The following is an 18,445-nucleotide window of genomic DNA, read 5'->3' as shown; positions in this document are numbered from 1 at the left end:
CTTCAAGCTATGAAAAATACAAGCACATTGTGAAACATAAATAAATAAATGATCACAGCTAGTTCATTTTTGTTGGATAACAACATGAGTTGATCTTTCAGATGGATTGAGTCTAATTACAATGAACACTTACATCAGACTGGTAGTGATGATTAGCCAGCTGGTGAGAGACTGTGCTAAGAATAGATCTGACACAAGCACAGAGTCTATCTGTCAACACGGCACTATGTTTGAAGAATCATAGAGAAGGGTGGATCTATAGTTAAACAATTAAGTGCCTTCACCTCCTATATTGTCAGAAGTACCTAATACATGGCCATTTCTGAAGACCTGTAAGTGTTTTCAATGAGTTGGAAGGAGTGCACAATCAATGGCTTTATAATGCTTGTCAGCAAAAGCTTGGTGGCGACAGAGAAAATAATAAACAGGTTGACTTGCAATCTGCCTCCAGACAAACAGACATCACTGAAAGGAAGAGGGCATGCCCCAATGTATCCCTTTGGCTAGTGTCATCAGAGTACTCCACCAAGGAAGTGGAGGAAATAGAAGATTCCGCAGAAGATGAGCTCTGAAAATGGGAATTGATATAAAAAATAACTCTTGCCTCAGGTGCAGCTAGGAACAGTTATCATAGTACTTACCCCCAGGGTTTCCTTCTCCAATGCAGCACATTTTTAAAAGGTTCCTACGATCTCTGACTATTTCAGAGTGCAAAGATCATGCATGCACGTATCCCTTGGAAAGAACTGAGTGGCTGTTTTGGACCCAGTCACACATTAACTCAGTTTAAGGGGGAATATGAAACTAATTTAAATTGTGTCTATAGCTGAAAAGAGATGCAAAACATAAAGCCAGAACCCAATGATGAGCAATTTTAGTGTCCCGTTTGATCCTGTACAGTAACACCATATGCCACAGTGGATTAGATTTGATTAATACCTTTATAAAAAGAACCCAGATTTATCTCAGAGTCTTTAGCACTGTATCAGTGCTAGCTCCACATCTAATTCCATTTCCCTGCACTTTCCACGTACTTTAAAATGTTGTTCTTCGAGTATTTATCGAATTCACTATTAAATTTGATGATTGACTTGCCATCACCACCCACCTGTGATAAAGCATTTCATATTCTAATACCTTTTGCTGAAAAGAAAGTCTTCTTCAGGAAAGTGATATGTTATACCATAGACTTCTGCTTAATATGTTTTTATGAGACTAGGATGAATGGCCATTCAATAAAACTCCCAAATTCAATGCACATATTTTTAGAAATTCATTTTCCTTCCTGCATTCCAGATCTCTCCATGAAACACAAGAAGCCAAGACCTGCCCCCAGGCTCTTACCAATGTTGTGACCTATAATTGATTGCTAGAATGTGCAGGAGAACACCTCCAGGGCAATTTTCCTGATATTCTGCCTCTCCCTATGAGGAAATACTTGACTAATCCCTACAGTGACATGGCTGAGATCAGTCAGTCACCATGGAGGGAGTTCTGGATGTGAACCAATCAACTAGCACTCCAGAGTGCAGCACACTGCTGCTCCAACATGCTGTTCCACATTGGTGCCTAAAATAATTGCCTTTCAAAATAATAATAGCAAGAAGAATCATTCACATCATATACATTTACAAGAATGTGACATTTTCTGCTTTACAAAACACCCAAGTATCTCCTAATAATCTCTGACTACAGTAAAGCTAAAGGGGAGATTCTCCTCTTCAGGGCAGAGTTCTGTTGGGATGGTACTTCCATCTGCCCATCCGTACAAGCCCTAACCCCAAACCATTTTCCTTTACATATGATCGACGAGCTCCCGCGGGATCCCCACCATCAGGAGGGAGCTTGCCAGTGCAAAGCCAGAGAATCCCAGTAGTGCTGCTTCAGGGACACTACTGTAGCACCAGAAAAGGCAGGGAGGGGCCTTATAGTGGCAGAAGTACCCCGAAGAACAGGGGCAAGAGGAGGGGCAGTGAGGCAGCGGTAGGCCTCACCGCCCGCATTCTCCAACATTTTATTTTGGGTGGGATCGTGGGGAAGAACTCACCTCATAGTGTCAGCTTGGCTCAGTTGGTAGCACTTTTACCTCTGAATCAGAAGATTCAAGCCCCACATAATCTATACTAATACTCCAGTGCAGTACTGAGGGATTGCTATTTTGTCAAAGGTGCTGACTTTCAGATGAGATGTTAAACCGAACCCTGTCTGCTGATTCTGGTGTATTAGGAGAATCTTAAAGGTCTCATTTCATTATTCAGAGAAGAGCAGGGAATTCTCCTGTTGACCTGGCCAACATTCCTCCCTTAACCAACAATATATTAATAGATTGTTCACCTTGGGGGGAAATTGCAGAAATCGGGTGGGGAAAGACCAGGGGGGGATTTAAAGACTAGGTCGAGGATTTTAAATTTAATGTTGACTTTTGTGAACCTGAGCTGATGCCTCCGTAGCTCAGAGGGTAAACCATCTACAAGGCAAAAGTCAGGAGTGTGATGGAATACTCTCTACTTGCCTGGATGAGTGCAGCTCCAACAACACTCAAGAAGCTCAACACCATCCAGGACAAAGCAGCCCGCTTGATTGGCACCCCATCCACCACCCTAAACATTCACTCCCTTCACCACCGGCGCACAGTGGCTGCAGTGTGTACCATCCACAGGATGCACTGCAGCAACTCGCCAAGGCTTTTTCGACACCACCTCCCAAACCCGCGACCTCTACCACCTAGAAGGACAAGATCCGCGGGCACATGGGAACAACACCACCTGCACATTCCCCTCCAAGTCGCACACCATCCCGACTTGGAAATATATCACCGTTCCTTCATCGTCGCTGGGTCAAAATCCTGGAACTCCCTACCTAACAGCACTGTGGGAGAACCTTCACCACACGGACTGCAGCGGTTCAAGAAGGCGGCTCACCACCACCTTCTCAAGGGCAATTAGGGATGGGCAATAAATGCCGGCCAAGCCAGCGACGCCCACATCCCATGAATGAATAAAAAATAAAAATCCCACATATGCCAGCCACTAACATGGACCAGGAAAGTCCGAGGCACAGTTCTCCTCTCTGATTTTCCCTGCCCTGCTGGGAGATGCCACGGTCTCCACTTGGCATCTCTCTGAATGATGAGCTTCCAATCTGTAACTGAGTGGTGTAGGATAAGTATTCATGCCTGTTTTTCAGCTGTGATCTTTCGCCGTTGCATCTACCCCTGTTAGATGACTTAGTGTGCAGAAATGGAATGGTAAGGTCATGGAAACACCCTTGGTTAATGATTGATATTAACTGGTCAAAGTCAGTAAGTACCAAATAATATCACAAAGACTTACTGTTAAAAAATTATGGGATAGATTTTCAACTTGCTGCCTGGTTGTAAAACTGGTGTTGCGGATCAGCCACCATTATAGAAACTGCCCGATTTTAATTTAATGGAAATGAAGATCAGATGGTTTCTTTAAGGGGCAGCTGATCAGCTGATCCACAACGCCGGCTTTACAACTGGGCAGCAAGTTAAAAATCTATCCCTAGATTTTTATATAAACAACCACAGACAGAAGAAATACATGTCTAAAGTTCTTTATAGCAGCTTGATATTTATAACAGGGCGACCAATGGCAATACCCGCACTCATATCCTACAGAACAAATGCTGAATTGAATATAAATTTTGCACGTCCATAAGACCTGAGAGACTCCTACAGAACTGAATCTAAATTATGGGGAGGGATGGTAAACATTATTTCAATATAAAAAAAATATTCCCACTAAATTTCAAACTATTATTTTTAAATAAAAGGAATAGTGTTTGTTTCAAAATAAAAATAAAGGTCCAGTGCACAAAAGTAGATCTCATAAGGATCAATTAACAAAACAATACAATGAATCTCTATGTATCAACCCACACATGTAAAACAGGAGATTTCTATTTGAAGATAGCATGTTCTTAATGAAATTAATAAAGCACTTGTGCGTCTTTTCTTATTTGCTCTTTTTTAATTTTTGAGTATACTGAAAGGCCAAAAAAAAATCAATAATTGCTAAGTATATTTTCTTCTACCTGATCTGGAAGACAGACCAGGATGAGTAATAAAATAATGACAGCACTGTACCAGAAACAGCAAAGAAAAGGAGAAACATGCAGATCTTTTAGCATCAGAAAGCACCGCTGTGTGAATCTTAATAATTCATACAAATTATTCTCTTTGTCCATAAGAAATATCAAAGACAAATAATCCATCAAACATGCTTCCACAATTATATAACTATAGCAAATATAACACTATGTTAAAAAGGAACATCAGTGAATGCTTAGATATTGGTACTGTATGCAGACCTACTTTGTGAGATGCATAATGTTTTTGCAGGCCTAACAAACGATCACTAAATTTATTACTCAGTGGATGTATCCTGTACTCACCCTATTACAATAAGACCCAGGTCTCTCTTCAGCTGACCTTCCTCATTACTGCCCTTATACAGTTGCCAGAGGTTACTGGAAAGGCAGGCAAAACTGGGAGGGAACACAGCGCTGGCACCATGCATCAGTCAAGCATTAAATCACAAACCCCTCAGATCAAAGAAGTCACACATCAGTGTTTCTCAATTCAGCTCAAACAACACAAAAGGCAAGTGAGGAGGCAAATATTGCTGCAGTGTCCGATCCAAGGCAGCATTTCTCTGCCTGGCAGTCTTCAGGTTTGCAGAAAAAATGCAAAATGTAGATGAAGCTTTCCAAAGGATTCACTTAATTTATAAACGTCAAATACCCACGATACCAACATCATCAAAACATTTCATTTCCTCATCCGCTGTCCATACCATACTGCAGCTGAATTCCTGAACACACAGACACTGTTGCCAGAGATGAAACCGTGCTTTACATGTGTCATTAAAAGAGTTGTGTGTGTGTTGGCTGGTGTTTGTTCTATTGGTGCTGTGTGGAGCAGAATACTCTGCAGTAAGTGACAGCCACACTATGACTCACAGCTACATCAATATAGGATGGAGTTATTTATTTTCACCAAGAGACTTTCTCCTCCCACTAGCCTCAGGCAAATAACAAACCACAACAGCTGCTGAGAACTGCATGAAATTGTTCATCCATGAAACTGTTAACACAGAGTCACAAAGCACCATCAGTATTTCAGCAAGCTACTGGCAATTTATATTAGAAAAATACGCATCAGTCCTTCAAAACAACTACATACTTTTAATGTATTTTTGGACTGTGTAATTCAAGCTTTAACTGTTTTGACCTGTTCATTTCAAGACTTGTGTTTTGGTTACAAAAACAGCCATTCGTAAATCCTACACTTAAATCCTCTAAACTATCCAGTTACCAAGGATGAAAACATCGACAAATTTCCCCTCCTCTGAAAGTCCGTATGAAACAGGCTGAGGCTCTTTTCTCTGGAAATGAGAAGGCTGAGGGGTGAGCTGATAGAGGTCAATAAGATTATGAAAGGGTTTGATAGGATAGAGGTAGAGAAGATGTTTCCACTTGTGGGGGAGACCAAAACTAGGGGCCATAAATAAGAACATAAGAACATAAGAAATAGGAGAACGAGTAGGCCTCATGGCCCCTCGAGCCTGCTCCGCCATTCAATAAGATCATGGCTGATCTTTGGCCTCAATTCCACTTTCTCGCCAGATCCCCATATCCCTTGTTTCCCCTAGAATCCAAAAATATATCTATCTCAACCTTGAATACACTCAATGACTGAGCATCCACAGCCCTCTGGGGTAGAGAATTCCAAAGATTCACAACCCTCTAAGTGAAGAAATTCCTCCTCATCTCAGTCTTAAATGGCCGACACCTTATGCTGCGACTATGCCCCCGAGTTCTAGACTCGCCAGCCGGGGAAACAACCTCTCAGCATCTACACTGTCAAGCCCCCTCAGAATCTTATGTATTTCAATGAGATCACCTCTTATTCTTCTAAACTCCAGAGAGTGTAGGCCTTTCTCCTTAATCTCTCCTCATAGGACAACCCTCTCATCCCAGGAATCAATCGAGTGAACCTTCGTTGCACCGCCCCCTAGACAAGAAACTCCAGGTGTGGTGTCACCAAAGTCCTGTACAATTGGAGCAAGACTTCCTTACTCTTGTACTCCAACCCCCTTGCAATAAAGGCCAACAATCCATTTGTCTTTCTAATTGCTTGCTTTACCTGCATGCTAACTTTCTTGTACAAGGACACCGAGATCGCTCTGAACACTAACATTTAATAATTTCTCACCATTTAAAAAATATTCTGCCTTTCTATTCTTCCTACCGAAGTGAATAACCTCACATTTCCCCATATTATACTCCATCTGCCAACTTCTTGCCCACTAACTTAACCTGTCTTTTTTTTAATTCATTCATGGGATGTGGGCGTCGCTGGCAAGGCCAGCATTTATTGCCCATCCCTAATTGACCTTGAGAAGCTGGTGGTGAGCCGCCTTCTTGAACCACTGCAGTCCGTGTAGTGAAGATTCTCCCACAGTGCTGTTAGGTAGGAAGTTCCAGGATTTTGACACAGCAACGATGAAGGAACGGCGATATATTTCAAAGTCGGGATGGTGTGTGACTTGGAGGGGAACGTGCAGGTGGTGTTGTTCCCGTGTGCCTGCTGCCCTTGTCCTTCTAGGTGGTAGAGGTTGCGGGTTTGGGAGGTGCTGTCGAAGAAGCCTTGGCGAGTTGCTGCAGTGCATCCTGTGGATGGTACACACTGCAGCCACAGTGCGCCGGTGGTGAAGGGAGTGAATGTTTAGGGTGGTGGATGGGGTGCCAATCAAGCGGGCTGCTTTGTCCTGGATGGTGTTGAGCTTCTTGAGTGTTGTTGGAGCTGCACTCATCCAGGCAAATGGAGACTATTCCATCACACTCCTGACCTGTGCCTTGTAGATGGTGGTAAGGCTTTGGGGAGTCAGGAGGTGAGTCACTCGCCGCAGAATACCCAGCCTCTGACCTGCTCTTGTAGCCACAATATTTATGCGGCTGGTCCAGTTAAGTTTCTGGTCAATGGTGACCCCCAGGATGTTGGTGGTGGGGGATTCGGCGATTGTAATGCTGTTGAATTTCAAGGGGAGGTGGTTAGACTCTCTCTTGTTGGAGATGGTCATTGCCTGGCACGAATGTTATTTGCCACTTATCAGCCCAAGCCTGGATGTGTCCAGGTCTTGCTGCATGCGGGCATGGACTGCTTCATTATCTGAGGGGTTTCGAATGGAACTGAACACTATGCAATCAGCAGCGAACATCCCCATTTCTGACCTTATGATGGAGGGAAGGTCATTGATGAAGCAGCTGAAGATGGTTGGGCCTAGGACACTGCCTTGAGGAACTCCTGCAGCAATGTCCTGGGGCTGAGATGATTGGCCTCCAACAACCACTACCATCTTCCTTTGTGTTAGGTATGTCTCCAGCCACTGGAGAGATTTCCCTCTGATTCCCATTGACTTCAATTTTACTCGGGCTCCTTGGTGCCACACTCGGTCAAATGCTGCCTTGATGTCAAGGGCAGTTACTCTCACCTCACCTCTGGAATTCAGCTCTTTTGTCCATGTTTGGACCAAGACTGTAATGAGGTCTGGAGCCGAGTGGTCCTGGTGGAACCCAAACTGAGCATCGGTAAGCAGGTTATTGGTGAGTAAGTGCCGCTTGATAGCACTGTCGACGACACCTTTCATCACTTTGCTGATGATTGAGATTAGACTGAGGGAGCGGTAATTGGCCAGAATGGATTTGTCCTGCTTTTTGTGGACAGGACATACCTGGGCAATTTTCCACATTGTCGGGTAGATGCCAGTGTTCTAGCTGTACTGGAACAGTTTGGCTAGAGGCGCAGCTCGTTCTGGAGCACAAGTCTTCAGCACTACAGCTGGGATGTTGTCGGGGCTCATAGCCTTTGCTGTATCCAGTGCACTCAGCCGTTTCTTGATATCACGTGCAGTGAATCGAATTGGCCGAAGACTGGCTTCTGTGATGGTGGGGATATCGGGAGGAGGCCAGGATGGATTATCCACTCGGCACTTCTGGCTGAAGATGGTTGCAAATGCTTCAGCCTTATCTTGTGCACTCACGTGCTGGACTCCGTCATCATTGAGGATGGGGATGTTTGCAGAGCCTCCTCCTCCCGTTAGTTGTTTAATTGTCCACCACCATTCATGACTGGATGTGGCAGGTCTGCAGAGCTTTGATCTGATCCATTGGTTGTGGAATCGCTTAGCTCTGTCTATAGCATGTTGCTTCCGCTGTTTAGCATGCATGTAGTCCTGAGTTGTAGCTTCACCAGGTTGGCACCTCATTTTTCGGTACGCCTCATGCTGCTCTTGGCATGCTCTTCTACACTCCTCATTGAACCAGGGTTGATCCCTTGGCTTGTCGGTAATGGTAGAGTGAGGAATATGCCGGGCCATGAGGTTACAGATTGCGCTGGATTACAATTCTGCTGCCGCCGATGGCCCACAGCACCTCATGGATGCCTAGTTTTGAGCTGCTAGATCTGCTCTGAATCTATCCCATTTAGCACGATGATAGTGCCACACAACACGTTGGATGGTGTCCTCAGTGCAAAGACGGAATTTCTCGAGGACTGTGCGGTGGTCACTCCTACCAATACTGTTTTGGACAGATGCATCTGTGACAGGTAGATTGGTGAGGATGAGGTCAAGTAGGCTTTTCCCTCGTGTTGGTCCGCTCACCACCTGCCGCATGCCCAGTCTGGCAGCTATGTCCTTCAACACTCGGCCAGCTCGGTCAGCAGTCGTGCTCCCGAGCCACTCTTGGTGATGGACATTGAAGTCCCCCACCCAGAGTGCATTCTGTGCCCTTGCTACCCTGAGTGCTTCCTCCAAGTGGTATTCAACATGGAGGTGGACTGATTCATCACCTGAGGGAGGGCAGTCGGTGATAATCAGCAGGAGGTTTCCTTGCCCTTGTTTGACCTGATGCCATGAGATTTCATGGGGTCCAGAGTCAATGTTGAGGACTCCCAGGGCCACTCCCTCCTGACTGTATATCACTGTACCGCCACCTCTGGTGGGTCTGTCCTGCCGGTGGGTCAGAACATACCCAGGGATGGTGATGGAAGATTCTGGGACGTTGGCTGAAAAGTATGATTCTGTGGGTATGGCTATGTCAGGCTGTTGCTTGACTGGTCTGTGGGACAGCTCTCCCAATTTTGGCACAAGTCCCCAGATGTTAGTGAGGAGGACTTTGCAGGGTTGACTGAGCTTAGGTTTGCCGTCTGTTGTGTCTAGTGGTCCATCTGAGTTTTATTCTTATTGTGACTTTCTGTAGCAAGATTGCACAACTGAGTGGCTTGCCAGGCCATTTCAGAGACTGATTAAGAATTGACCACATTGCTGTGGGTCTGGAGTCACATTTTGACCAGACCAGGCAAGGATAGCAGGTTCCCTTCCCTAAAGGGCGTTAGTGAACCAGATGGGTTTTTACAAAAATCCAGTAGTTTCACAGCCACTATTACTGATACTAGTTTTTTTAGTCCAGATTTTATTTAATTAATTGAATTTAAATTCCCCAGCTGCCATGGCAGGATTTGAACTTATGACTTCTAGGATTATTAGTCTGGGCCTTTGGATTATTAGGCCAGTAACATAACCACTATGCTACCATACCTCTCGCCTCCTTACAGCATGATGCCCCTTGTGTCCTCCTCACAGCTTACTTTCCCACCTACCTTTGTATCGTCAGCAAACTTGGATACATTACACTTGGTCCCTTCATCTAAGTCATTAATATAAATTGTAAATAGTTGAGGCCCCAGCACTGATTCTTGCAGCACCCCACTAGTTTCAGCCTGCCAACCTGAAAATGACCCGTTTATCCCCACTTTCTGTTTTCTGTCCATTAATCAATCCTCTGTCCATGCCCATATCCAAATATAAGATCGTCACTAATAAATTGAATAGGGAATTCCGGAGAAACTTCTTTACGCAGAGAATAGTTAGAATGTGGAACTCGCTACCACAAGAAGTAGTTGAGGTAACTAGCATAGATGTATTTAAGAGGAAGCTAGATAAACACATGAGGGAGAAAGGAATAGAAGGTTAGGCTAATAAGGTTAGATGAAGAACTGTGGGAGTAGGCTCGTGTGGAGCATAAACATCGGCATGGACCAGTTGGGCCAAATGGTCTGTTTCTGTGCTGTACGTTCTATGTAATTCCATAGAACGTACAGCACAAGTCAGGAGTGTGATGGAATACTCTCCACTTGCCTGGATGAGTGCAGCTCCAACAACACTCAAGAAGCTCGACACCATCCAAGATAAAGCAGCCCGCTTGATTGGCACCCCATCCACCACCCTAAACATTCACTCCCTTCACCACCGGCGCACTGTGGCTGCAGTGTGCACCATCCACAGGATGCACTGCAGCAACTCGCCAAGGCTTCTTCGACAGCACCTCCCAAACCCGCGACCTCTACCACCTAGAAGGACAAGGGCAGCAGGCGCATGGGAACAACACCACCTGCACGTTCCCCTCCAAGTCACACACCATCCCGACTTGGAAATATATCGCCGTTCCTTCATTGTCACTGGGTCAAAATCCTGGAACCCCCTTCCTAACAGCACTGTGGGAGAACCGTCACCACACGGACTGCAGCGGTTCAAGAAGGCGGCTCACCACCACCTTCTCGAGGGCAATTAGGGATGGGCAATAAATGCCGGCCTTGCCAGCGACGCCCACATCCCGTGAACGAATAATAAAAAAAAAATGTAAACTCCTCTATTAACTTTTGTTAAATGTCAGACAGGACTTGAGATCTCAAGTTAAAGTAAGGCTGGAATCAGGGTCAGGATTGAGTTTAAGAGGTTAACTAAGCCCAGAGCTGTGGGTGGGCACTAAGATTAAAGACAAGAATTGAGTTGCATGTATGTTGGCCGGGAATAGTTCGGATATTAATGCTGTAGGTGGAAGATCAGAAGGCAGATGCAAAATAGTGGAAGTCAGCACTGAACAAGGTCAAAACACCGCTGGTGTGCTTCTAAGAGCAAGAAACAGCTGCCATTTAATGGTTCAATGAAGAGTGTAGAAGAGTATGCAGGGAACAGCACCAGGCGTACCTGAAAATGAGGTGCCAACCTGGTGAAACTACAACACAGGACTATATGCATGCTAAACAGTGGAAGCAGCATGCCATAGAGAGAGCTATGCAATCCCACAATGAACTGATCAGGTCAAAAGTCTGCAGTCCTGCAACATTCAAACACGAATGATGGCAGACAATTAAGCAACTAACAGAAGGAGGCTCCATGAATATCCTGATCCTCAATGATGGCAGAGTCCAGCACGTGAGTGCAAAAGACAAGGCTGACGAGTTCACAACCATCTTCAGCCAGAAATGCCAAGTGGATGATCCTTCTCAGCCACCTCCTGAGATCCCTACCATTACAGATGTCAGTCTTTAGCCAATTCAATTCATTCCACATGATATAAAGAAATGGCTGAATGCACTGGACACAGCAAAGGCTACGGGTCCCGGCAACTTCCTGGCTGTAATGCTGAAGACCTGTGCTCCAGAACTAGCCCCAGGCTAAGCTGTTCCAGTACAGCTACAACACTAGCATCTACCCAACAATGTGGAAAATTGCCCAGGTATGTCCTGTCCACAAAATGCAGAGCAAATCCAAACCGACCAAGTACTGCCCCATCAATCAACTCTCAATCATCCGCAAATTGATGGATGGAGTCACAATAGTGCTTACTCACCATAACCTGATCACCGATGCACAGTTTGGGTTCCACCAGGACCACTCGGCTCTAGAACTCAGTACAGCCTTGGTCCAACCATGGAAACAAGAGCTGATTTCCAGAGGTGAACATCAGATAATGAAGCAGTCCGTGCCCGCATGCTGCAAGACCTGGACAACATCCAGGCTTGGGCTGATAAGTGGCAAGTAACATTCGCGCCAGACAAGTGCCAGGCAATGACCATCTCCAACAAGAGAGAGTCTAACCACCTCCCCTTGACATTCAACGGCATTACCATCACCGAATCCCCCACCATCAACATCCTGTGGGTCACCATTGACCAGAAACTTAACTGGACCAGCCATATAAATACTGTGGCTACAAGAGCAGGTCAGAGGCTGGGTATTCTGCGGCAAGTGACTCACCTCCTGACTCCCCAAAGGCTTTCCACCATCTACAAGGCACAGGTCAGGAGTGTGATGGAATACTCTCCACTTGCTTGGATGAATGCAGCTCCAACAACACTCAAGAAGCTCGACACCATCCAGGGCAAAGCAGTCCGCTTGATTGGCACCCCATCCACCACCCTAAACGTTCACTCCCTTCACCACCGGCGCACTGTGGCTGCAGTGTGTACCACTGCAGCAACTCGTCAAGGCTTCTTCGACACCACCTCCCAAACCCGCGACCTCTACCACCTAGAAGGACAAGAGCAGCAGGCACATGGGAACAACACCACCTGTACGTTCCCCTCCAAGTCACACACCATCCCGACTTGGAAATATATCGCCATTCCTTCATCGTCGCTGTGTCAAAATCCTGGAACTCCCTTCCTAACAGCACTGTGGGAGAACCTTCACCACATGGACTGCATCGGTTCAAGAAGGCGGCTCACCACCACCTTCTCAAGGACAATTAGGGATGGGCAATAAATGCTTGCCTTGCCAGCGACACCCACAAGGCTGAAGCGTTTGCAACCATCTTCAGCCAGAAGTGCCGAGTGGATAATCCATCTCAGCCTCCTCCCGATATCCCCACCATCACGGAAGCCAGTCTTCGGCCAATTCGATTCACTCCACGTGATATCAAGAAACGGCTGAGTGCACTGGATACAGCAAAGGCTATTGGCCCCGACAACATCCCAGCTGTAGTGCTGAAGACTTGTGCTCCAGAACTAGCTGCGCCTCTAGCCAAGCTGTTCCAGTACAGCTACAACACTGGGATCCACCCGACAATGTGGAAAATTGCCCAGGTATGTCCTGTCCACAAAAAGCAGGACAAATCCAATCCGGCCAATTACCGCCCCATCAGTCTACTCTCAATCATCAGCAAAGTGATGGAAGGTGTCGTCGACAGTGCTATCAAGCAGCACTTACTCACCAATAACCTGCTCACCGATGCTCAGTTTGGGTTCCGCCAGGACCACTCGGCTCCAGACCTCATTACAGCCTTGGTCCAAACATGGACAAAAGAGCTGAATTCCAGAGGTGAGGTGAGAGTGACTGCCCTTGACATCAAGGCAGCATTTGACCGAGTGTGGCACCAAGGAGCCCTAGTAAAATTGAAGTCAATGGGAATCAGGGGGAAAACTCTCCAGTGGCTGGAGTCATACTTAGCACAAAGGAAGATGCTAGTGGTTGTTGGAGGCCAATCATCTCAGCCCCAGGGCATTGCTGCAGGAGTTCCTCAGGGCAGTGTCCTAGGCCCAACCATCTTCAGCTGCTTCATCAATGACCTTCCCTCCATCATAAGGTCAGAAATGGGGATGATCGCTGATGACTGCACAGTGTTCAGTTCCATTCGCAACCCCTCAGATAATGAAGCAGTCCGAGCCTGCATGCAGCAAGACCTGGACAACATCCAGGCTTGGGCTGATAAGTGGCAAGTAACATTCGCGCCAGATAAGTGCCAGGCAATGACCATCTCCAACAAGAGAGAGTCTAACCACCTCCCCTTGACATTCAACGGCATTACCATCGCCGAATCCCCCACCATCAACATCCTGGGGGTCACCATTGACCAGAAACTTAACTGGACCAGCCATATAAATACTGTGGCTACGAGAGCAGGTCAGAGGCTGGGTATTCTGCGGCGAGTGACTCACCTCCTGACTCCCCAAAGCCTTTCCACCATCTACAAGGCACAAGTCAGGAGTGTGATGGAATACTCTCCACTTGCCTGGATGAGTGCAGCTCCAACAACACTCAAGAAGCTCGACACCATCCAAGATAAAGCAGCCCGCTTGATTGGCACCCCATCCACCACCCTAAACTTTCACTCCCTTCACCACCGGCGCACTGTGGCTGCAGTGTGCACCATCCACAGGATGCACTGCAGCAACTCGCCAAGGCTTCTTCGACAGCACCTCCCAAACCCGCGACCTCTACCACCTAGAAGGACAAGGGCAGCAGGCGCATGGGAACAACACCACCTGCACGTTCCCCTCCAAGTCACACACCATCCCGACTTGGAAACATATCGCCGTTCCTTCATTGTCGCTGGGTCAAAATCCTGGAACTCCCTTCCTAACAGCACTGTGGGAGAACCGTCACCACACGGACTGCAGCGGTTCAAGAAGGCGGCTCACCACCACCTTCTCGAGGGCAATTAGGGATGGGCAATAAATGCCGGCCTTGCCAGCGACGCCCACATCCCGTGAACGAATAAAAAAAAAAATCCCATGAACAAATAAAAAAATGTGAGAGTGACTGCTCTTAACATCAAAGCAGCATTTGACCAAGTGTGGCACCAAGGAGCCCTGGTAAAAATTAATTCAATGGGAATCAAGGGGAAACCTCTCTAGTGGCTGGAGAGTTTTCCCTGGCCAAAAGGAGATGCTTGTGGTTGTTGGAGGCCAATCAGGTGAGCCCCAGGACATTGCTGCAGGAGTTCCTCGGGGTACATAAGAACATAAGAAATAGAAGCAGGAGTAGGCCACACGGCCCCTCAAGAATGCTCTGCCATTGAATAAGATCATGGCTGATCTTCAACCTCAACTCCAATTTCCAGCCCGATCCCCATATCCCTTGATTCCCTGGAGTCCAAAAATCTATATATCTCAGCCTTGAATATACTCAACGACTCAGTATCCACAGCCCTCTGGGGTAGAGAATTCTAAAGATTCACAACCCTCTGAATGAAGAAATTACTCATCATCTCAGTCTTAAATGGCCGACCCCTTATCCTAAGACGATGCTTCCTAGTTCTAGACTCTCTAGCCATGGAAAACAACCTCTCAGCATCTACCCTGTCAAGCCCCCTCAGAATCTTATATGTTTTAATGAGATCACCTCTCATTCTTCTAAACTCCAGAGAGTATAGGCCCATTCTACTCAACCTCTCCCCCAGGACAACCCTCTCATCCCAGGAATCAATCTAGTGAACTAGTGTCCTGTGAACTGTGCAATCTAGTGAACTGTGTGCACCTAGTGTCCTAGGCCCAACCAACTTCAGCTACTTCTTCAATGGCCTTCCCTTCATTATAAGGTTATAAGTGAGAATCTTCATTGATGATTCCACAGTGTTCAGCTCCATTCACAATTCCTCAGAAAATGAAACAGTCCATGCACAGGTGCAGCAAGACCTGGACAACATCCAGGCTTGGGCTGATAAGTGGCAAGTAACATTCAACCACACAAGTGCCAGATAATGACCATCTCCAACAAGAAAGAGAGCCTAACCACCTCCCCTCGACATTCAATCACAGTACCATCACCGAATCCCCCACCATCAACATCCTGGGGGTCACCATTGACCAGAAACTCAGTGAGACAAGCCACATAAATGCCATGGCTAGTAGAGCAGGTCAGAGGCTGGGTATTATGTGGTGAGTAGCTCACCTCGTGACTCCTCAAAGCCTTTCCACCACCTACAGGGCACAAGTCAGGAGTGTGATGGAATACTTTCCACTTACCTGGATGATTGCAGTTCCACCAACACTCAAGAAGCTCGACACCTGCCAGGACAAAGCAATCCATTTGATTGGCACTTCACCCACTAGCCTAAACATCCACCCCTCCACCACCAGCATAGCATGGCTGCAGCATGTACTATCTACAGGATGCACTGCAGCATCTCACCAAGGCTTCTTCAGCAGTCACCTCCCAAACTTGCAACCTCCACCACCTAGAAGGACAAGGGCAGCAGGTGTATGGGAACAACATCACCTCCAAGTTCCCCTCCAAGTCACACACTATGCTGACTTGGACATATATCGCCGTTCCTTCATTGCCACTGAGTTAAAATCCTGGAATTCCCAACCCAACAGCACTGTGGGGTTACCTTCACCACACGGACTGCGGTGGTTCAAGGTCCACCGCCACCTTCTCAAGGACAACTAGGGATGGGCAATAAATGCAACGCCCACATCCCAAGAATGTATTAAAAAAATTAAGCTGCCCCACCCCTGTAGATTTTTGGCCCGTGGCATATATGCACGCATGGAGGAGTTTAGAACTTCCATCCTGTAAATGTGTAATGCCATTTTGTTTATAATGTTAAAAGTTTACACCTAGGTGGGTTTTACGAGATCGACAATGGTATTTTTTTATGGAGTTTTACATTTTTAGGTTTTTAACTCTTGATATTTTCCTTGGGGTTCAGCATCACAGACCATCCCTCCATCCTGAAGACCTGCAATGTGCCTTTACCTGCCCAATACCTCGATAAATGTAGGGAGTCTAGTGGTCAAACAGAGACCCTTATCAGGGGTCTTTAACTTTAACTTACTGGATATATTACAACCTGCAACATGGATTCCTCGTCTTCAGAAAGGCAGAAGAATAAACATGCTGTCAGACTGTGACTTAGGCTATAAACTACTAGGTAGATTTATTGAACAGTAAACAGATAATGAATGATATCAAATACAAACAGTAGATTTACAGTAAATATAGAATCCACTGTTCTTTTTTGAAATACCAAAAACAACAAAGGTGCTTCTCTTGTGTTAATCCTTACTGTAACCTGACCCGGAAGCACAATCTCTGGCTGACCTTATATGGTGGTTTGGTGCTGACTGACCCATGGGGCTCTATTTTCCCGGGAAATTGCAGGTCCGTTGTGGGCGGGGGGGTCCGAAAATCGGGGAAATCCCGTTTGAGTTCGGAGCCCGGCTCCAACCCACCAGCTTCTGAGTTCCCCACAGACGCATCTGTGTGCATGTGGGCGTCCCGAATCCGGAAGTCCCACCGGCAATTAAAGCCAGCGGGATGATGGTTAAAGAACCAAATGTACCTCATTGAGGTGCTTAAGGCACTTTACTGGTGATATATTGGGTAGTTAGAACTATTTTTAACTTACCTGGGTGGCTTTCCCACGGCTTCTGATTCACGCCTGGTGAAACCAGACATGCAGTCCCGGATCAGGCAAAAAGAAACAAAATAAATTACATAAAGAACCACTGCAGAGAGTCAAAAAGTTAAAACACAAAATCAACCTAGCTTTCCACCCTGCTCCGATGTCCGATGTCTCCCTCTCCGATATCCCCCTCTTCACTCCCCCGATGTCCCCCCGATCTCCCCTTCTTCAACCCCCTGATGTCCCCCTGATCTCCCCTTCTTCACCCCCCGATGTCCCCCCTGATCTTCCCGTCTCCCCCCGATCTTCCCCTCTCCCCCCCAATCTTCCCCTCTCTCCCCGCGATCCTCCCCTCTCTCCCACCCCCGATCTGCCACTCTCCCCGCCACCCTCACCCCGATCTTCCTTTCCAGTGCTGGATGACGTCTTGCTCTCTCTCTTTCTCTCCCTGCCCCCTTCGCATTGCAGCTCCTGACGGCAGCCAGCCTGTCAATCAGGCTGGCTGCCGGGCGCGAAACCCGGAGAGGACGTTAATCACCATCAATTACGATGCAATCGCGTCGGAAACGGTAAATTTTGTTTCTTCGGGTTTGCCACGCGCCCCTTCACCCCCCACACTGCCAACTCGCTACCATTTCAAAATTGAGCCCACAGAGTCTCTGCCTGCCTCCATCTATGATGTCTTCAGGTGGACAGGAGAGGAGCCGAGCCGAGCGGAGGGAGCGTCCGATAAAAGGCGGGATTTCAGAGCGCTGAGAGGAGCCGAGCCGAGCGGAGGGAGCGTCCGATAAAAGGCGGGATTTCAGAGCGCTGAGAACAGCTGAGAGGAGCCGAGCCGAGCGGAGGGAGCGTCCGATAAAAGGCGGGATTTCAGAGCGCTGAGAACAGCTGAGAGGAGCCGAGCCGAGCCGAGGGAGCGTCCGATAAAAGGCGGGATTTCAGAGCGCTGAGAACAGCTGAGAGGAGCCGAGCCGAGCCGAGGGAGCGTCCGATAAAAGGCGGGATTTCAGAGCGCTGAGAACAGCTGAGAGGAGCCGAGCCGAGCGGAGGGAGCGTCCGATAAAAGGCGGGATTTCAGAGCGCTGAGAACAGCTGAGAGGAGCCGAGCCGAGCGGAGGGAGCGTCCGATAAAAGGCGGGATTTCAGAGCGCTGAGAACAGCTGAGAGGAGCCGAGCCGAGCCGAGGGAGCGTCCGATAAAAGGCGGGATTTCAGAGCGCTGAGAACAGCTGAGAGGAGCCGAGCCGAGCGGAGGGAGCGTCCGATAAAAGGCGGGATTTCAGAGCGCTGAGAACAGCTGAGAGGAGCCGAGCTGAGCGGAGGGAGCGTCCGATAAAAGGCGGGATTTCAGAGCGCTGAGAACAGCTGAGAGGAGCCGAGCCGAGCGGAGGGAGCGTCCGATAAAAGGCGGGATTTCAGAGCGCTGAGAGGAGCCGAGCGGAGCT

General features: G+C 47.4%; 1 protein-coding gene across 2 annotated transcripts in view; it reads right to left on the bottom strand.

The window, feature by feature from the left end:
• The window catches only part of LOC137323270 (protein FAM149A-like), a 145,243-nt gene that overhangs the window by 72,720 nt on the left and 54,078 nt on the right, over positions 1-18,445 (bottom strand). The window contains exon 1 of one of the 2 annotated variants that reach the window (XM_067986770.1): positions 4,420-4,714. The exons of the other annotated variant lie outside the window; for it this stretch is intronic. Coding sequence (XP_067842871.1) covers positions 4,420-4,544 — 125 coding nt within the window. The 5' untranslated portion in view covers positions 4,545-4,714. Of the gene's footprint in view, positions 1-4,419; positions 4,715-18,445 lie in introns of those variants that run through there. 2 annotated transcript variants of the gene reach the window in all.

This window comes from Heptranchias perlo, chromosome 1, assembly GCF_035084215.1.
Source record: "Heptranchias perlo isolate sHepPer1 chromosome 1, sHepPer1.hap1, whole genome shotgun sequence".
NCBI lineage: Eukaryota > Metazoa > Chordata > Chondrichthyes > Hexanchiformes > Hexanchidae > Heptranchias > Heptranchias perlo.
Note: the sequence above shows the minus strand (reverse complement) of the source record. Positions and strands in the feature narration are given on the sequence as shown.